Source organism: Lemur catta, chromosome 14 (assembly GCF_020740605.2).
Source record: "Lemur catta isolate mLemCat1 chromosome 14, mLemCat1.pri, whole genome shotgun sequence".
NCBI lineage: Eukaryota > Metazoa > Chordata > Mammalia > Primates > Lemuridae > Lemur > Lemur catta.
The window spans coordinates 41,975,181-41,994,870 of record NC_059141.1 but is presented as its reverse complement, the minus strand read 5'-3'; the positions used below and the strand labels follow the sequence as shown (position 1 = coordinate 41,994,870).

Sequence of the window (19,690 nt, the reverse complement as noted above, 5' to 3'; positions counted from 1 at the left end):
ACATTTGTGATTTGAATCAGAGCAGTTATTGGAAGCTGGCATTTGGGGCAGAGTTTCTCTTGGTAGAGTATTAATTTGTTGGCAGACACACATTTGTGAGAACATTCTTGTTTTTTTTACTATTCAGAGAGAAACAGGAAGTGACACAAACTGGGATTAAAGGGAGCTTATTCTACTTAAACATTAACCAAGAACAGTTCTTTAATTGGCTTTTATATTTTAAAATCCCTTCTTCTAAGAGTCAGCTTAATTATTTTGCCATTATTGATTTTTAACATGATGAAACAACTCAGTTAACAAAATAACATGTTGGAGTTTTCCTTTATCCATAGAAAGGTGAGATCTTTCCGTTCTTTACTTACTTCCACCAGAAAAAAGGGAGGGTCTTAAGTAATCTCACAGTTCATCTTCATTCTTCAGTAAGAACAAAGAGGAGTTGTAAGGATTTACAGAAGGAAAAACCCAATAAGTGTGTGAACTTCCATTAACAATGTGGTATTGGAGGTGGTTTCAGTGTGACCAAGGGAAGGGGAGATAAGAAAACCACTGTGTAGAAAGAAAAGTACAGACAATAAATATTTTGATGTTACAGACAGAAAGAAAGAGGCTCAAGAGAAAGTTGCTGGGACAGGGGTGTGACACCCCCAATCTCCCCAATATAAATCCTGACAATGTAGAAGCAAACCTTAGATCAGGCAGATGATGGAAACTCATTACATTAAGGAAAGTTTTTGTTTCTCTTTCCACGTTATTACAACACAGTGTGCATTCCAATTACAAAAGCTATTTGTCTCAAATTCCCCACAGTTCATACCGACTGAGTAGAATTTCAAGGCCCTAAATTCTATCCTTAAAGGGGTATTTTACCTTTTAAATTTTTTAAGGTATATGGTGTTTCTTGCCCACCAGAGGGGAGAGCCTCACAATCAACACAGTTGATTCCTCAGCACTAATCATAGTGCTATCTCTGAAATAGGACCAAAAATAAATAAATAAGAAAATAAAATCAGAATCACCTAAGAAGACTTTTATCAGTACACATTCCTTGGCCTTGCCCCAATCCTACTGAATGAAGAATCTGGGGGAGCCGGACTCAGTAATCAGTATTGTTTTTTAAATTCCCCTAGTAAGTCTCATGAGCAGCTAGATTTAAAAACCACTAATACAAATTTTTCCAAGCCAAACCACCTGCAAGTACTTTGAATATTTACTATAAACCAATTTCTTCTGAAATCATTTGCAAAAAGGTAGATTATGGACATTATTTTTAGAATCCAAGAAGATCAAAACCTCTTAAATCTCTCGATGGAATGAAGAAATTGGGCTTCATTTCATGTTCCTTAATAAACTCAGTTCTAAACACAATTTTAAACATAAACCTTGCTATAAATACTCTTGTTTATACGTGTGACATCAAGCTTAACCATCTACACATCCTTTTGTCCCCTGTGGGTTTCCTGTTTAATTTTTTATTAGTAACAGTATATTCTATAACTCAAAAAAAAAAAATCAGACAAACAAAAGAAAGGTTTTAACGTTAAGGAAAACCTAAGACAATGGCAATAAAACTTAGATCATACGTTAGGAAAGTAACACAACAGATGTATTATTCAGCATTATCGCACGTCAAATGACTAGTCATTGTGAGTTCACAAAATTGGGGAGTGTAAATAGCACATATAGGAATACCATTAAAAAATTATTTGGATTTAGAAGGAAAACCATTAGTTTAATAATTTTCTCTAAATGTGCACATGACAATCAGGCTGCCATAGCCCAAGTATTACCGCCTGACATCTACCAAAAGATGTCAGGGAACTGTTGATTGTTCAACTCAAACTGCAAGAAAATATTAATGTTATTCCCAAAACACAGCACAGCTCATCACAAACCAGAGTCACATGAAAGGCACAGTCAGTTACTGGTGTTATTTAGACTCTTTGTGCCAATTAAAATAAATCACCTAGGTTTGTTGTAATAGTTAAGTTCTAGGTTAAAAAAAATCAGGAAGTTGTCACATTAAGGCATAAAATAGGACTGCGAAAATCAGCATTATGCTCAAATGAAAGAAAAAGATGCCTTTATACGTAAAAGTGAAGTTCCTCTTTGCCCAAAGAGGAAATAAGTAGACTAAATCAGAGGTCAACAACTTTGGTCTTAAGCAATGCTAGGAAAGTAAGTCAGTAAATGCCACAAGGGGGTACAAACAGAAGGGAAAAAACAAGGAAAGAACACAAAAAGCCACTGGAGAAGAAAGTGTTAAGAAAAAGCAATAGAATTAATTATAGAGCCCCTCATCTGTGCCAGTTCCCTGTGCTACACCCTTTTTATCTTACGTGTCACAATGACCTTATTTTTTAGATGGGGAAACTGAGGCTTAGAGGGCAAATTATTTGCCTAAGGCCACAAAGCTAAGTAAGCAGCAGAGTTAATATTCAAACATTAATCACAATAACTACTTCAGAGCCCAAGCATGAATAAACACCAAAGCCCAAGTTCTCCTTTAAAGTTTAAAGTTCTCCTTAAAAGTTTAAACTTGTAAGTGGAAGAGGGGAAGGAAGGCAAGAAAAAAAAATATATAGTTGATGGGGACCACCAAATGCTAAAAGCTCAAGGAAATCTATGCCATTGGTTGCCCCTCAGTGGTTCCCCTGCCTTGACGCTGTTCTCTTGCTCCACTCATCCCTCTTCCTCACTTTGCTTTCCACCCAACACAAAACATGAAATTCTGACACAGTGTTAATAGATGTCATATGATCTACTTATAGCAAACATTTTTAATTAATTCCATTTTAGATGCCCTAATTAAGTCTTGTGCCTTGGTACCACACTGGAAGTTGTTTGAGGCCACTGTATCACCCAGCACGAGGCTCCACACGTAGAAGGCCCTGGGATCCAACCGGTAACACTCCTCCCTATCCCACCCAGTCATCTACCCCATCCAGATTCTTAGGCCTCTCTCAGGTTAAAGACATTTAAAAAATATATACATATATATACTTAAGAGGAAATAGTCTCATATGTATATCTGAATGATAGGGTTTCCAGAAAAATCTACAACCCAAAAAGTAAGTTACTATATACACCCACATGTTAGAAGTACAAGTCATATTTACCAAGGTCAGCCTTTTCCTTGAGAACGTCTTTGAAGTTGAGCCCGCTGTTCAGGGTTGACTGCCTGTATTTCAGCAGAGCTTCCTTCTGTCCATTCCTTCCCAGGGCCTCAGTTTTCACTGGCCCAGCTTGGAGACCACATCTCCACTTGGAGAAATCAGAATGTACCCACTTGACCAGGTCTTCAAGCTTCACAATCACCTTTTCGGAAACAGCAATGACTTCATCCTACAAGAGATGATTGGGGAAGAAAAAAAAAAATTATTGGTGGGTTTGAGGTAAATGACCCATACTCAACAAGGTACATCTAAAATGCCATGTGAGTGGTTTAACCTTATGTAAGCAGGCAGTGTGTGTTTTTCAGTGATAGAATCTTCAATAACTTGCTTCATTTCAATAGTTTTTCACTGCTAGTTGTTTAGTTAAGGAGTAATTTCTGTATTTGTTATACGATTAGAAAGTATCCAAGAAAAGGGCAATAATTCTAATAGCCACTTTTAATACTGGTTGCCAAAATTCACTCCACCTATCTGACCACTTGGGTGAAAGCTAATTTTTAGGTGCAATTAATTGCAAATATAAAAAGTGAAAGCTAGATGACTAATAGTTAGCCTGTCTCTACATAAATGGCCTAAGTAAATCTAGGATTCTTGGAACTCTGACTCACCCCCAAATTCCTATGTTTATGGTACATTTTCCCTTGGCTTATACACAAATATTGAATTTAACTTTTGTCCTAAAAATTAAATAAAACTGTGATGTAATCCCAAAAGAAATACTTCATAAATGTTATGTGCTTCCCACTGAAAGTAACTTACACATTCTCATGTTTCTCAAAAACTTTGTAAGTTGAGAAATGAACTGATTTTTTCTTTTAATACATATGGGGTGGGGGAGAGAGGGTGAGGAGAAAAGTCTTTGAATCTCAGAAAAGTAGTTGAAACTTAAGTTGCTCCTATGATTCATAAATTTGAATTTTAAGCATTTCTAATTGCTTCTAGGAAACAACCAACTTTTCTGAGTCAGAATTAATCCAGCAAGATATTTAATAGATACCCATACACGGAACAAAGGGAGGGCCCTCCTCACCAGAATATTCTCTGGAAAAAGCTTAAGAAGATCATCTCACTGGGTTTTAAGTTATTTAAGCATTTGACATTTCAACTTGAACTGACTTCTTTCATTTCTTTAATTTCACATTTCTGAAGAAAGCTTAGCTGTGAAAACCCCCAAGCTTACAAAATCTTAGAAATATTTTTGACAAACAACAACAGGAAGATGTCTCCAAGCTATTAAACAAAAGGAATTTACAACTGATTTTGGCTAACTTCGCTGTTAAACATGTCTCCTCACCCCACCCCCACACCTACACACACACACACACACACACACACACAACTCCAATTCAAACAAAAACGGGTTTATTAAGATAAGCTTCACAGAATAAGAAGCCCTGGGTGAGTTTTTAAAAATGTTTTAAGGTACGATCTAAAATTTCACCTTTCCTCATCCAGTTCCAGGCTGCTTCTGAGAAGAAAGTTTGTCAGGCAGCAGCAAAGTAATAAATACTGTATCAAAAATGAAAAGTAAAACTTTGGTAATGGAATCCTTTCCCTTATCACATTTAAATATGAACTTCCACTAAATGGGAGACAAAGTGAAAACTGTGTTTTCATCCTCTGCTCAAGGAAAAAATTTCAATACTTTATAAACAATGGGGCACATTACAAAGTACCATTTCAACAGATGATTTCACTCAGATTCACCACACCATCCTCTTGAAAGAAAAGATCTGTAGCTGTCATGCATTTTATAGCTATTTCATGGTGATTATTAAATGTCAGAATAAAAATTCGGGCTGGGTATTGTTTCAAAGCATATGGGAACAGCTTCTAGACAGGGCACTCCAGAAGTCAAGTTTAGCAAATACTGGAAAATAATTAAGTAGCATAGTATATCAGTCTCAACATTAGTAAAAATGGAATTTGGCAACGTTTTGACCAAATATAGTTCCCTAGAAGAGACAAGTTTGTAGATGAGTGGTATTTTCAAATAGCTCTATGATCAAATGATTATCATTTCAATTACTAGTTGCTTCAGATCTTTTCCAAGAAATGGCATGACTAGCTCTGGCTGGCTTACAACACCCGCCAAACAAACACTTTATTAACCAAGAGAAAATAGAAGCCTTATGATGTCATCGATGAATAAACCCATCTTCCAAGATTCAGTCTATAGATTTTGTCTTCCCTCCTTTTCTCTCTCAAACACATATTCTGAATATGCACGCATACATAAAAATAAATGCAGGAATTCACATAAAAACGCATAAGCCCTAAACCCAAGTTTGGATTAATTGTGAAACCACCAGTATGTTTTACTGTGGATTCACAGAGAAACTGGCCCTGCAACATTGTCAAATGCCAGGATTTAGAAGGAAATCTGATAAGCCGAGGAGAGGGAAACAACAAACCAACCCAAAAAACAAAAAGCAGCCAACATATATATAGAAAATGTCTCAGGAAACGTTACTTTGTACACACAATGGCATAAATCACATGTTCACATTTACTATTCTGAGCAAGTGCTGACTAAAGTTCCTAATACTCACCATTCTTGGGCAAGTCTCTATGTCTAAGAAAAGAATTTCAATAAGCTCATCTCATGATTACATTAGCTCTCTACAAACAGAGAATTAGCACTGGATAAATATTGCTGATTTACTCTAATGCAACACAAAAGGAACACAAAGAAATACACTTTGTTATTCTATTAATGTACCTTGGCTTTTCAATTAACCCAGCTCTTAATCAATATTTACGTAGGCAGTGTTGAGCTACTTTCTAAGTCCTTATCCCCTTTCATCATTGTTTTAAACTACCTATTTATGTAATTGGGATTTGGTTTCCACCACTGTCCAAAACAGCTCATTTAATCATAAATCCTCTAAGTCAGAGGAGCTCATCTAGTCAAGAAGTCACAAACCAGCTAGGCCATGTGTATGGCTGGCCCCTCCAAGTGTTCTAAAAAATGGGAAACTTTACACAAAAATATTCAAACTTCAATCTTCTCTTATAAAATAAAATAAAGGCCAAAAAACAAAAAAAACCCAAAAGAAACAAAAAAACCTAGTTGAAAATGAGTAGGAGTTGCCTTGTTCAGACAAGATGTGAAACCCCCACCACTCCCTACTGCATTGTATTTGGTCCACTTTTCCCTTGCCTGCCTGGCCCCTGGTAGACACCAGACATTTAAGCTGTATACCCTGATTTAGTCCACCTCCCTCATTTTATTGATGAGGACAGCGAGGTTCAGTGACATGTGCTAGTGCCAACTTATGGCAGGACTTGGATGAAAATCCAGATTTCCTTTCTGCCAAGATAGCATCTTGGATTCTGTAGCCAGACTGCCTAGGTTCAAATCCCAGTCCTGGAATTTACTCGTTGTGCAACACCAGGCCACTTCTTTAACTTCCCTGTGCTTCAAAAAATTTTAAAATATGTTAAAAAATAGGATAATAATTATATCTACATCTTACAGTAATTGCCAGGATTCAGTGTGTTGACACGTTGTGAAGTAGTATGTTGGAGTTACCTGTCATTATCACTGTCATTCTGTCTCTACATTGATGTTTTCCAAAGTGTGGCATGCAGAGATGAATTTAGATGGTTCATAGGTAAACTTTTAAAATACATATTAGGTTATTCATCGCTTATTTATTTGTGTGGTTACTCTCTATTTATGGGAAAGTGGTACTGGTGTTCTATTTATAGGAGATATAGAAAGTTTCCTCTTTAAATAAGTTTAAGTTTAAAAATGGGTCAATTTGAACAAAGCCATTAAGTAAACACAGGAGACGTGAATATAGCAAAAAAATAAATAAATAAAAGTCAAGATGGTATAAAAATGACTTAAATTCAGGACACTGCATTGTATTATTGATTCTCAAAGTACAGGCCAGGAACACTTGGGAATCCCTGAGACCACTGCAGTTGGCTCAAGCAGGTATTTAAAGCTATTTAAAGCTAGACAGTAAAGAGATTTACAAAAAGAAAAATGTAAAACAATGCCACTATTCTTACTAATTTTTTTGTTTTTGAAAACATGGTTAACTTCCCTAAAAATGTGTTACATTTATGTAATAAGTTTATATTGCTATTTAATTTTATTTTTAAATTAACCTATAGTAAAATTTCTTTTCTTGGTGTATAGTTCTATGAGTTTGAACACACGGACAGTTTCATAGAGCCACGATCACCACAATCATCAGGATGTGTAGACTGGTCCATCAACCTCAAAAACCCCTTGTACTGTTTCTCAGTAGTCACTCTCTCCTTCTATCCCCCACCCCCACCAAGTCTTGGCAACTACTGATGTGTTGTTGCTACAGTTTTCTTTTTCTTCAAATGTCATATAAGTTGAATCATACTGTATGAAACCTTTAAGACTGCTTCTTTCACTCCAAATAATGCCTCTGAGGTCCATCCATGTTGCTGCATGTATCAATAGCTTGCTCCTTTCTGCTGAGTAGTATTCCACGGTATGGACGTGTCCCAAAGTTTGTTTATCCATTCACTGATTGACGGACATCTGGGTTGTTTCAATTTTGGTGATTACAAACAGAGCTGCTATAAACTTTTATGTAAAGGCATATCTATTTTATCGCACTTCACTTTATGGTGCATTTTTTTACAAATTGAAGATCTGAGGCAACCCTGCACCAAGCAAGTCTATTGGTGCCATTTTCTCAACAGTATGTGCTCACTTTGTATCTCTGTGTCATATTTTAGTAATTTTTGGCAATATTTCAAACTTTGTCATTATTTTTATATCTGCTCTGGTGATCTGTGATCTTTGATGTTACTGTTGTAGATATTCTGGGCCATCATAAACCACGCCCATATATGATGGCAAACTTAACTGATAAGTGTTGGGGGTGTTCTGTCTGCTCCACCAACCAGCATTTTCCCCCTGGTCTGTCTCTCTCTCTCTCCTCAGGCCTACCTATTCCCTAACATTCAACAATATTGAAATTAGAATAATTGAGAACCCTACAATGGCTTCTACATTGTTCAAGTGAAAGGAGGAGTCGCATGTTTCTCACTTTAAATCAAAAGCTAGAAATGACTAAGCTTAGTGAGGAATGCACGTCAAAGCTGAGACAGGCTGAAAGCTATGCCTCTTGCTCCAAACAGTTAGCTAAGTTGTGAATGCAAAGGAAAGTTCTTGAAGGAAATTCAAAGTGCTGCTCCACTGAACACACAAATGACAAGAAAGCAAAACAACAGCCTTGCCGATGATACGGAGAAAATTTTAGTGGTCTGTATAGATCAAAACAGCCACCATATTCCCTTAACCCAAAGCCTAATCCAGAGCAAGGCCCTAACTCCCTTCAATTCTATGAAGGCTGAGATAGGTGAGGAAGCTGCAGAAGAAAAATCTGAAGCTACCAGAGCAGAGTTCAGGAGGTTTAAGGAAAGAAGCCTTTTCCATGACTTAAAAAAGTGCTAGGTGAAGCAGGAAGTGCTGATGTAGAAACTATACCAAGTTATCCAGAAGATCTAGCTAAGATAATTGATGAAGGTGGCTACACTAGACAATGGATTTTCAATATCAATGAAACATCTTGATATTGAAAGAAGGTGTCATCTAGGACTTTCATAGCTGGAGAGATGTCAATGTCTGGCTTCAACACTTCAAAGGACAGGCTGACTCTCTTGTTAGGGCTAATGCAGCTGGTGACTTTATATTGAAGCCAATGCTCATTTACCATTCTGACAATCCTAGGGTCCTTAAGAATTATGCTAAATCTACTCTACCTGTGCTCTATAAATGAAACAACAAAGCCTGGATGACAGCATATCTGTTTACGGCAGAGTTTACTGAATATTTTAAGCCCACTATTGAGACCTACTGCTCAGAAAAAAAGATTCCTTTCAAAACGTTACTGCTCATTGACAATGCACCTGGTCATCCAAGAGCTCTGATGGAGATGTACACAGAGATTAATGTTGTTTTCATGACTGCTAACACAACATCCATTCTGCAGCCCATGGATAAAGGAGTAAGTTTGACTTTAAAGTGCTAATATTTAAAAAATACATTTCATAAGGATATAGCTGCCATGGCTAGTGATTCCCCTGATGAATGTGGGCAAAGTAAATAGAAAAACTTTTACAAAGGATTCACCATTCCATATGACATGAAATCTATTTGTGATTCATGGAAGGAGGTCAAAATATCGACAATAACAAGAGTTTGGAAGAAGTTTATTCTAACCTTCAGGGATGATGACTTTGAAGGGTTCAAGACTTCAAAGGAGGAAGTAACTGCCAATGAAGTGGAAATAGCAAGAGAACTAGAGTTAGAAGTGGAGCCTGAAGATGTAAATCAATTGCTGCAATCTTATGGTAAAACTTGAATAGATGAGGACTTGCTTCTCATGGATGAGCAAAGAAACTGGTTTCTTGAGATGAAATCTACTGGTGAAGATGCTATGAACACTGTCAAATGTTGAACTGACAAAGGATTCAGAATATTACATAAACTTAGTTGACAAAGCAGTGGCAGGGTTTGAGAGGACTGACTCCAATTTTGAAAAAAGTTCTCCCTTGAGTAAAATGCTGTCAAACAGCATTACATGCTACAGAGAAATCTTTTGGGAAAGGAAGAACAAATTCATGTGGCAAACTTCATTGTTGTCTTATTTCAAGAAATTGCTACAACCATCCCAACCTTCAGCAACCGATCCTGATCGGTCTACAGCCACCAACACTGAGGTAAGACCCTCCACCAGCAAAAAAGATACAACTTCCTGAAGGCTCAGATGACAGCATTTTTTAGCAATAAAGTAATTTTTAATTAATATACGTACTTGGTTTTATTGCAATATTCATTTTATCGCAATGGTCTGGAACCAAACATGCAACATCTCTGAGGTATGCCTGTACAGTTTTTGGGTGAACATACATTTTCAGTTCTCTAGAATAAATACCTAGGAGAAGGACTGCTGAGTCATATGGTAAGTGTGTATTTAAATTTTTTAGAAACTGCCCATCTGTTTTCCAGAGCGGCTGTATCATTCTGCATTCCCATCAGCAATATGAAAGTTCTGTTGCTTCTCATCCTTGCCAGCACTTGATCCTGTCACTGTTAATTAATTAATTATTATTTATTTACTTATTATTCTAATATGTATGTACTAGTTTCTCATGATGTTTTTCATTTTCATTTCCCTAATGACTAAAGATGTTGAATATTTTTTCAGGTATTAATTTGCCATCTGTATTTCCTCTTTGGTGAAATGTGTGTTTAACTCTTTTCCCCATTTTAAAAATTAGGTTATTTGTGTTTTTTACTGTTGAGTTTTGAGAGTCCTTTTAACTTCTGGATATAAGTATTTTGACAAATATGTGGTTTAAAAATACTTTCTCCCATTTTGCAGGTTGTCTTTTCATTCTTCTAACAGTGTCACAAAGAAAAAGTTTTAAAATTTGATTAAGTCTAATTGGTCAGATTTTTTTCATTTATGGATTGTGGTTTTGCTTTTGCTATGACAATGTAGGAAACATATATACTTAGATGCAGTCTGGGTCCAGGTCTTCTTTCTCTGCATATCACTTGAAGAAATCATTCTCCATGGGAATTCTAATGCTCAGCTCCAAAGCCTATGACTACCTTCTATTTGGTTCCAAAAATTCATCCACACTACAATCCTTTGTTGTCCATTTAGATGTCTCAGAGTCAACTCAAGTTCAGTGGAAATGCACAGCTCTTTGGCTTATTTGTAAGAAAATATCTTATTTGGCACAGGGGGAATTTAACACTTCCTAACTGTGGCTAACTTTTCCACAATATCTATTCTTCCTTTCCTCTATAATAATAAACTACTCATTTGCTGGGCGCAGAATAAAGATACCATTGTCTGCTTCCTTTACAGCCGGCACAGCCATATGACCAAGTTATGACCAATGGGATGTATATAATGATGTGTGCACCTGCCAGGCCATGCCCATCAAAGGGAATGGATAAGACTCTGAACCACACAAGTAAGGGCAAATCCCTTAGGAGAAAAAGATAGAAGGAGCTTGGTCTCTAGCTAACTTCATGGAGCAAAGACACCACACTAGCCCTGAACCATCTACTTCTAGGTGGTGACAGGAGAGAGATTTAACTCCCAACTTATTTAAACAACTATAATTATAAGTCTCTAGTACACACAGCTGAACCTCTACCTTTACTATTATATCATCACTCAGGAGACAGAACAGGAATGGAACCTTTCCTATCATACCACATGGTACCCAAGAACAGATCACTGCTGATGAGAGCTATAATCAGCTAGAGTCCCAAGGACAATAAACACACAAGTGTGGTGTCAGAGGGGCTGGCAGGGAGGGGACAGTAAGCACAGGAAAGCACAGCATACTCACCTCAATCTTCCCCAAACATCTCAGATTTTCAAAATGTGAAAGCATTTGTTGCATTTGAAACATGATAAATCTTGGGAACACAAAACGCAACAATTCGTGGTGTTAGCTAAATACACTGTGAAACCAAAATAATAGTCCAATTGGTTCTACTAGAGTGAGAAATTTTCATCAAGATGGAAACTGACAACGAAGAAAAACTGTGAAGTGTCAGCCTTTAGAAAGCCCAACTACAACCACTTCAGCTTGTCGCCTGCGTGGAACCATTCCGGTCAGGCGTGTGTGCCTACGGCATGCACCAGCGGAGTCAGGTCAGCGGGGGAAGTGGCCTGGCGACTCTGGCCACTCCCTTGTCTTCCGGCCTCCCTCAGACCCGCTGCAGTCTGAAGCACCAGTTTGCCCACCTGTTCAACTCCCTGTTCCCTATTAGTGTGTTCTGCTAATGTGACACCTACAGAGCAAGTAAAAGGGTTTCACTCTACAGGTAAGTCGTGGCCACTCAGCATCCAAGAAAGTCAGGAAAGTAATGTGGGTAAAAACGTGATGAAGCTTTCACTGGTCAGCAGTGAAATGAGAAAAATCAGGACAATGCAGTGAGGCTTCATGAAGCTACATTTGCTAGATTTCAAGGACTAACCTTGTATCGGTCAGGAGGAAATAGATGGAATACTTGAGTAATGATAATCCAAGGTGGGATTTGCAAAGGTATTATTGACAAAGGCGTTGGTGGAATGTAAGGGAAGCCTAAGAGAGAGATAGTGCAGGAACCTGGGCTAGCAGCAGCTCAGCCTGCACCACTCCTAGGCCGGAGGCTCAAAGAGGGGGCTGTCTACCAGAGGCAGTGACTTTTCCTCAAAGGGATGCCACCAGCCTGGAGGGACCTTCCAGGAAGGCACAGGGAATAAACACCTGCCTTCCCTCTCCTCTCTCCCCCGCCCTCCTGGTAGGGCACCTCTATGCCTAAACTCACTGGAAACCACAAGGCCTAGGGACTCTGTTAATGGACCTCATAGAAGTCAGCCTCCCAGGGCAGAGAATGGAGAGAAGAAAGGAGTGGCGCTGACATGGAGAGACCCACCCCACATACTCTCCATTTAAGCCTTTATTGCTCCTCCTTTCGTCTGGTATTATAATGTCCTTTTCCCCCCCAAAACAAGGATGTCAATAAATGGTAGTAGTTGGTTTTTAATGTCCTTATTAGGCAAAATAAAAACCTATCAACTCTAAGTTGGTTCCTGAACTGGGAATTACTGTTGCTATTACTTGTGACATAATGTTAAATGTTTATTAGGCATGGTAAGTATTTGATGCTGAATTTCATAATTCTGTCTCTACAGTAAACACCTGAATTGCAAACACTTTTTAGACACAGGTACCCTTGCTTAACCTCTACTTCCCTTATACTTAGAGCCAAGGACTGTGTTGGGCCTAATGCACACAACACCTACTTTGATGGTATTATCATCGCTGAATGTTCCACCCTGGAAGAAACTAAGGAAGAAGTGAGAAGGCAATGGCGTTGGAGTCTGACCAATTGAGGCTCAAATGCAGCTCTACTGTGTTTAATGTTCACATTAATCATGAGGTTCACCAAGATCTCATCTAAAAAAATGAAGAAAACGGAATAAAAGGACCAACCTTGGAGGATAGTTAGGGTGCTGTAGTTGTTATAGAACAATGTTCAACACAGACTGGGCATGGAAGAAATGATAGCTAGGATGTTCATACAAAGCCATCTGAGTGAAAAATTAGGGAGTGGGGGGTGAGTGGTATTCAAATATTCCCTGTAAGTGTACACGTTCCTAAGTCTTATTCATTCCTTGATACAGGAACACAGTGGCCGTGTATCTCCTGCTGGGTACCTCCATGGGAAAGTTGAGCCAGAAGATGATTAAGAAATAAACACCTGGGCTTCTCATTCTCCTCAGCTCTCAGAGATTTGCAGCAGTGGAGAATAGATACGGTTTACTTGACCCAGGCACTAATCTATGAATTTAACAGACATTATCTCATCTAATCCCTACAAGGACTTTCTGAGATAGGTGTTCTTAAGCCATTTTAGAGATGAGAAAACTGAAATGGAACCAGAAACCAGCTTGGCAGCACCACCTTCCTTCTGGAAAAGTGGTCTCCTAAAGCCCTGCAGTAGACACATCCCACCCTACTCCCACCCTGGGATAGCTGCACCTTTTCCTACCTCCTGCCAGTTGCCTGGGGTGGGTGGGACTCAAAGTCACAACATAACAAAAAGGATTTGAATTTTTAAGTTTTATTATGTTACTGTCCCAAAGAAATCACCATTCACAGGCTGGTTAAAAATATGAAGGATTTTCAATCGTCTGAGCATGAAGACAGCCTCTTGAGTATGGGCTAAGATTTAATTCAACTCCCTTCAAGTGACAAAATGGATTTGCCATGGGGGCTCATTAGTGTATAGGGTTCCAATTTCCCAGGCCAGTCCCTCTTCTTCCAACCTTTTCCGTCCCCCTCACCAGACCTCTGGGTGAGGCTCGCGGCTCTATGAATTTTGGAAATCTATCCTGGCACAGTTAGAGAGAGTACACAAATAGAAGACTACGTGTCAGATGTAATGTGACCATCCTTCATGGTTATAGCCAATGGCATTTGTGTATCAAACAAGTAATTCAAAAATCCTAAATATTTTATGTTCCTAAATACATTTTTAATACACGTTAATCTAAAATCTGTTAGTCTCCAGCCTGCTCTCCCGACTGGGAGGCCATCTCCAAAGAAAGCTCAAGAAACATCCTCTCATTAATTCCCTGTTCCACTTCCTTCCTCTTGGTCTTACCATGCACGTACATACCTCTTTCCTGCCTAAAATTAAAGACAATTTACACAGAGAGCAAGAAATTGCATTCCAGTGTCCTAGATATTTCCTTTCTAAACAGGCAAGCACTTGATATGTAAAGAAAGTATCTTAAGTCAGTGTAGTAGAGTCTACCCACTGTTTCTCTGGCCAGATTAATATGGTGTTAGCTCCACTGTCCATTTCTTAACTGCTTTCTGGTTGCCATAATAAAAACTAGCTTGGCACCCAAATACTTTGCTCTGGCCATTAAAACATTAACAAAAGAAGATAAATGAGCCCAATTCTCGTGTTAAGCTCAGTTGAGCTACTTATAATACTCCTCTATAAAAAGCAAAACCAATAACAATAAAACCCAAACCCAACCACTACCCAGCCCAGCTGTTCTATTATGCTCAATGACTCCAAACCATTACTTTTACATCTTCTGGTCCTTTTTCCTACCCAGTTTTGCAGGCACAGGACCCTCTGCCTGGGTATATCATTGAGCAGGGCCTATTTCCCATAAAGACCCTCAAAGGAAGAAGAAACCCCTTTGCTCTTGTTGGTATATGAAAATCATGGTGGAAGCAGTGTGAATTATTAAAGCTTATGGGTCATCTGGCATGGAGTCTTGATATACCGTTGCCATTAATTAGAAGAGCAGTCTTCACAGAAAATCACCAAAAGCCTTGTGCCTGTTTAGAACACTTTCATGTACAAACCAAGTAAATCTTCCTGTTTTGTGTAGCCTCTGTTTAAACATAAACATATGATTTAGACATGCTCCCTCTTGTTAATTTTTTTTTGCTCTGTTCATTTAGCACAGTTCACATTATTATCCTCACATGTACAATGGCAGTGGAATAATTTGAGACCCACAGCTTTATTTAATAATGTAATTATCCTATATTGGATTACTTAAAGGGACTTTGTATTTCTGAGTTCTAGTTTTTCCTATACTAGCGATAGGCTCTGCCTCAGTAAATGATTCAGGCTTCAATCAAAAGCCCTAAACTCAGTCTGGAAAAATATTGAGTGTTTTTGAATAAGCAGGATTAATGCAAAAGCCAATTTGCAACCACAGTTGGTGACCTTTCTACTCCCGTTCAAAGACTGTGGTGTGGAGACCAACACAGGGGACAGACCCAAGCAACTGCAACTACCTGATTCCAACTCTTTTCCCACCTCAGGAAGGTTGCATAAACCAGAGAATAAAGCCTCAGTTTTCTTCAAGATAAACTTTCTAAAGGTGGGGCTGAAAACTTGTGTAGTTTTCCTCGCCCAATGCCCTGTACACTCTTAGGTGGAGCTTAAAGAAAGAATGAATGAATGAATGCACTCATGCATGCACGCATGCAAACTACTAGGCTTTCTGACAAAACAGTCGCAGAAGGGAATCCAGAAGGAGCCATCTCTGCCACCTTTAAGGGAGCATTCACAAGTTGAGCTTCATCCAATGTTGTTGTCAGGAGAGATTTTGTTCTAGCTTTTCCCCCACTCAATTCAATCTGATCCAATTCACTTGTATTGACTCTCTGCTCTGTGCCAGGCACTGGGCTGAGTATCAGCAACGGAGAGATAAGGATGAATAAGACATGGTATTGCCCTTCAGAAACGGCCGTGCCCAGGCAGGGGCTGCTGCTCCCTGCCTGGAAAGTGAAGGTTATGCTCTTTCTAGCCCTTTGTCAGAGGTTCCCTCACTCTTTCCTCCTCAGTGCCCTGAGCATCTATTTAGTCAGAGCTGTGCTAGGCACTAGGAACAGCTGGGGAATAAGCCTCTGACTCATGGAACACCAGCCTAGTGGGGGGAGACAGACAGCCAACAGTAAGCCTGCAGCTAAATTTGGTTTATATAATGAGAAATGGTCATCAGTGATTTTATTCCTTCAACAGATATGTATTGAGCACCAACTATGTGCCAGGCACTGGGGTTACAGCCAGGAATACAACAGATGAAATCCTTACCCTCCTGGAGCCTACGGTCATATGGTGTGTGAACTGGGGCAGAGGGAGTGGGGCAGAAGAGTCGGAGAGTAAACAAATCTAAAGCAAAGGAACTAGAAGGGGCAGTAATGGGAGGCAGGGGGTGGAACCAGGGATATTTTAAACCAAGTGGTCAGCAGAGAAACCCTGAGGAAGAGAAGGAGCCAGCAGGGATAAGAGGGGAGGGAGGACAGGAGAAGAATGCAGGACGCGGCAGGCAGAGGGAACAGGGCATGCAAAGCTGCTGGGAAGAACATGGTGCATTGTCAGAGTGAAGGCTAAAAAAAGAAAAAAACCCACAACATGCCCCATGCATACATCTTCTAGTTGATGCATGCTCTTCAATTTTAATCTAGACCTTTTTTTCCTCTAAGTTCCACTTGGTTTAAACATGGAAGCTACCCTATAAATCAATTTCCATTCTTAAAAATTGACCAGAATCATTGAACATTATTATGTATTTTTTAAAAAAGAACAAAAATTGATCAGAATCTGTTTCATGCAGCCCTTTTCTCCAACCTCTAATGCTTACATATGTATGTTTTGAGCATTTAGTTGAAGACCAAGCTGCACCCTTCCTGAAAGAGAACTGGATGAGTTTTCCCATGAAACAGTTAATTTCCACAGAAAAAAGATGGCAGGCCAGCTCCTGACATCCACACAAGGTGGAAGTGCAGCCAGGAGATGCTCAGCTCCTGTAGATACACTCGCTAGAAACACACCTAGACAACGATCCCTCCCACCTGGAGTGTGAGGTTTTCTTTACCTGGGCATACACCAACATGCTTTAAAGCCCCTCCTCAGCCACTGTGCATGAAACGTACCTATTTTCCTGTGTATTAAGGAGCCTCTTTAGACTAGCTACGGGCTCCCCCTTCCCTTTCTCTCTGCAGATGTCTCATCATACCAGACACAATGCCCTTTCCAGCTAAACTCTCCAAATTAATTGATCAAGACATTAGGTATAAAAAAGACCCAATATGGCTTGCTGACATGCTGTAAGACTAACACATGGTTAAAAGACGAAAGCAATCTGTTGTCCACTATGTATATTATCTATAATTATGTGCTCAGAAGAGGGGGGAGGTATTTGGGAGGAATCACCCAAGGAGACTGCATAATAACAATAAAAGGAGAGGAAAAAAAAAAAAAAAACTCCAGCAAGACAGTGTAAGAAGAATACCTTTCGACCCTCATCAGATTAGCTGTACACTAAAGCCATTGGTTTTGCTGCAGATTGTAGTAGGTGGCCTCTAAGATGACCCCCAGAGACCCCCCCCCACCTCCTTGAAGGCACATCCTTATATAATCTCCTCCCTTTGTTAACATGGGCTGGACATACTGTCTCCCTTCTAGCACACAGAATTAGGCAAAAGTGAGAGGATGTCACTTCTTAGATTAGGTTACAAAAGGACTGTGGCTTCTGTGTTGCCCACATACTCCGAGGAAAGTTGGTTGCCACGTTGGGAGCTGTCACACAGAGAGGCCTGTGCAGCACAGCAAGAACCCAGGGAGGTGCGGGTCAGCTGCCAGCGAGGAACTGAGGCCCTGAGTCCAACAGCCAGGATGATCTGAGACCTGCCAGTACCAAGAGTGTGGGCCTGGAAGAAGATTCTCCCCCAGCAGAGCTTTGCGATGGTGACAGCCTAGGTTGACACCCTGACTACAGCTTTGAGAGCCCCCGAGCCAGAGGCATCCAGCTAAGCCTTACTCACACCCCTGACACACAGAAACTGTGAATAACAAGCATTGTCTTAAGATACCAAATTTGGAGTAATTTGTCACACAACAATAGATCATCAGGATACCAATCTTTAACACGGGACAGACCCATTTACACAATATTGTATGACAATGAAATAGAGTTTGTGAAATAAGATGCTTAATACCATTTTCAACTATGCCTAGAAATTTGATTATTTTCTGCACAGAGGATAACAAGCCAATGCAAAAATGCAACTGCCTAAATCCCGAATCAACTGCCTACACAAGAGATCTTTCATTTTGGGAAGGTATCCATAGAAATTTCCAAGAATACTATTTCACAATGTGAGCATACTTTTCAGGATGGAAGAGAGAAAATAAGGCTAACTTGTGTATGTTTCATCTCCCCTAAAGAGAAAGGGGTTGATCTCATTCATCTCTTTATTACCCCCTCTATTACCCTGGTGCATACTAATAAATACTGATTGAATTTAATTTAACAAAAGGTTACAGTCAAATGGACTGTGTTTAAAAATAGAAATGTTATGTTTTACAAGCGCAATATCATATTATGCCCTTAGCTACCACACAAGAATTCCAAAGCCCATCTCTCTTTTCCTCCTTCTACCCATTTAAAATTCATCTTTTAAAGACCCTTGGCACAGCGGACGGGCGACTGTGCTGTCTCTGAGCACAATCTGCAGATTCCATCCTCTAGCCCTTTAATCCTCCTGGCCAAGACTGAGGTAAAGTTTCTCTTTGCTTAAACAGGGGGAAAAAAAGGATACAAAAGAGCCTGTAAAAATTAAGGCAAAAAAAAAAAAATTAAGGCAACTGACATATCTCAATATTCTGACATGCTGAGAATGTTTTCACTCCACTGCCTCGAGGGGTCATTTAAGGAATTCTGGGGGTCAGGAGTGATTTGAACACCTGCTTAGCTGTCTATTGAATTACTGATCTAGTAACATCAAAAATGTGGAATGAGAAACAGGACCTATACTGTAAAGAAAGAAAGAAAGAAAGAAAAAAAAAACCCAGCGCCTGTTGATAATTTTTAAAAGACACTACCATTTATAGGATTCATACAATTTGCATTTAAAAAAAAAATCTTCAGCCTTTTTACTAGAACCTTCTTTTTTGCCTGCCCAGATAGTTGGGCATGCATATTTTACAATCCAATGCATTGTTGCTGAACGCACATCCGGCCCCCACGAGCCCAAAACACAATTAGACTATTATGGAGAATATTCACAAGAAACAGAATGGAACAAATTATTTCACTTAAGACATACAGAATTCAATTATTTTCTGTATTTCTAACCCATGGATTTTGAAATAATTTGGTGAGGAGCTGGTGAGCACTACAGCAATGTTTTCATCTAAATTCTAGTAATCTGATATACACTGTGGGATTAACTCAAAGCAAAACGATTTAATGACCCAGCAGGCAGTCTCTATTTTGAAGATTCTTCTTCTAAGATCCCACAGCCATTTTGGCCGAGACCCATTCCCTTTACATCCTTTTGCTGATACTTTTGGCATATTTTAAAGAGATGGGCTGGAATACGGCCCCTACCACCTCCAACACCGAAAGAGGAAGGTGGGGAGTTAGGGGAGGGGATGAGGGGATGAAATCACATTAGGG

General features: G+C 39.3%; 1 protein-coding gene across 1 annotated transcript in view; it reads right to left on the bottom strand.

The window, feature by feature from the left end:
- The window catches only part of ARID5B (AT-rich interaction domain 5B), a 177,956-nt gene that overhangs the window by 143,041 nt on the left and 15,225 nt on the right, over positions 1-19,690 (bottom strand). The window contains exon 3 of the mRNA XM_045569077.1: positions 3,117-3,342. Within this exon, the coding sequence (XP_045425033.1) occupies positions 3,117-3,342 (226 nt within the window). The remainder of the gene's footprint in view (positions 1-3,116; positions 3,343-19,690) is intronic.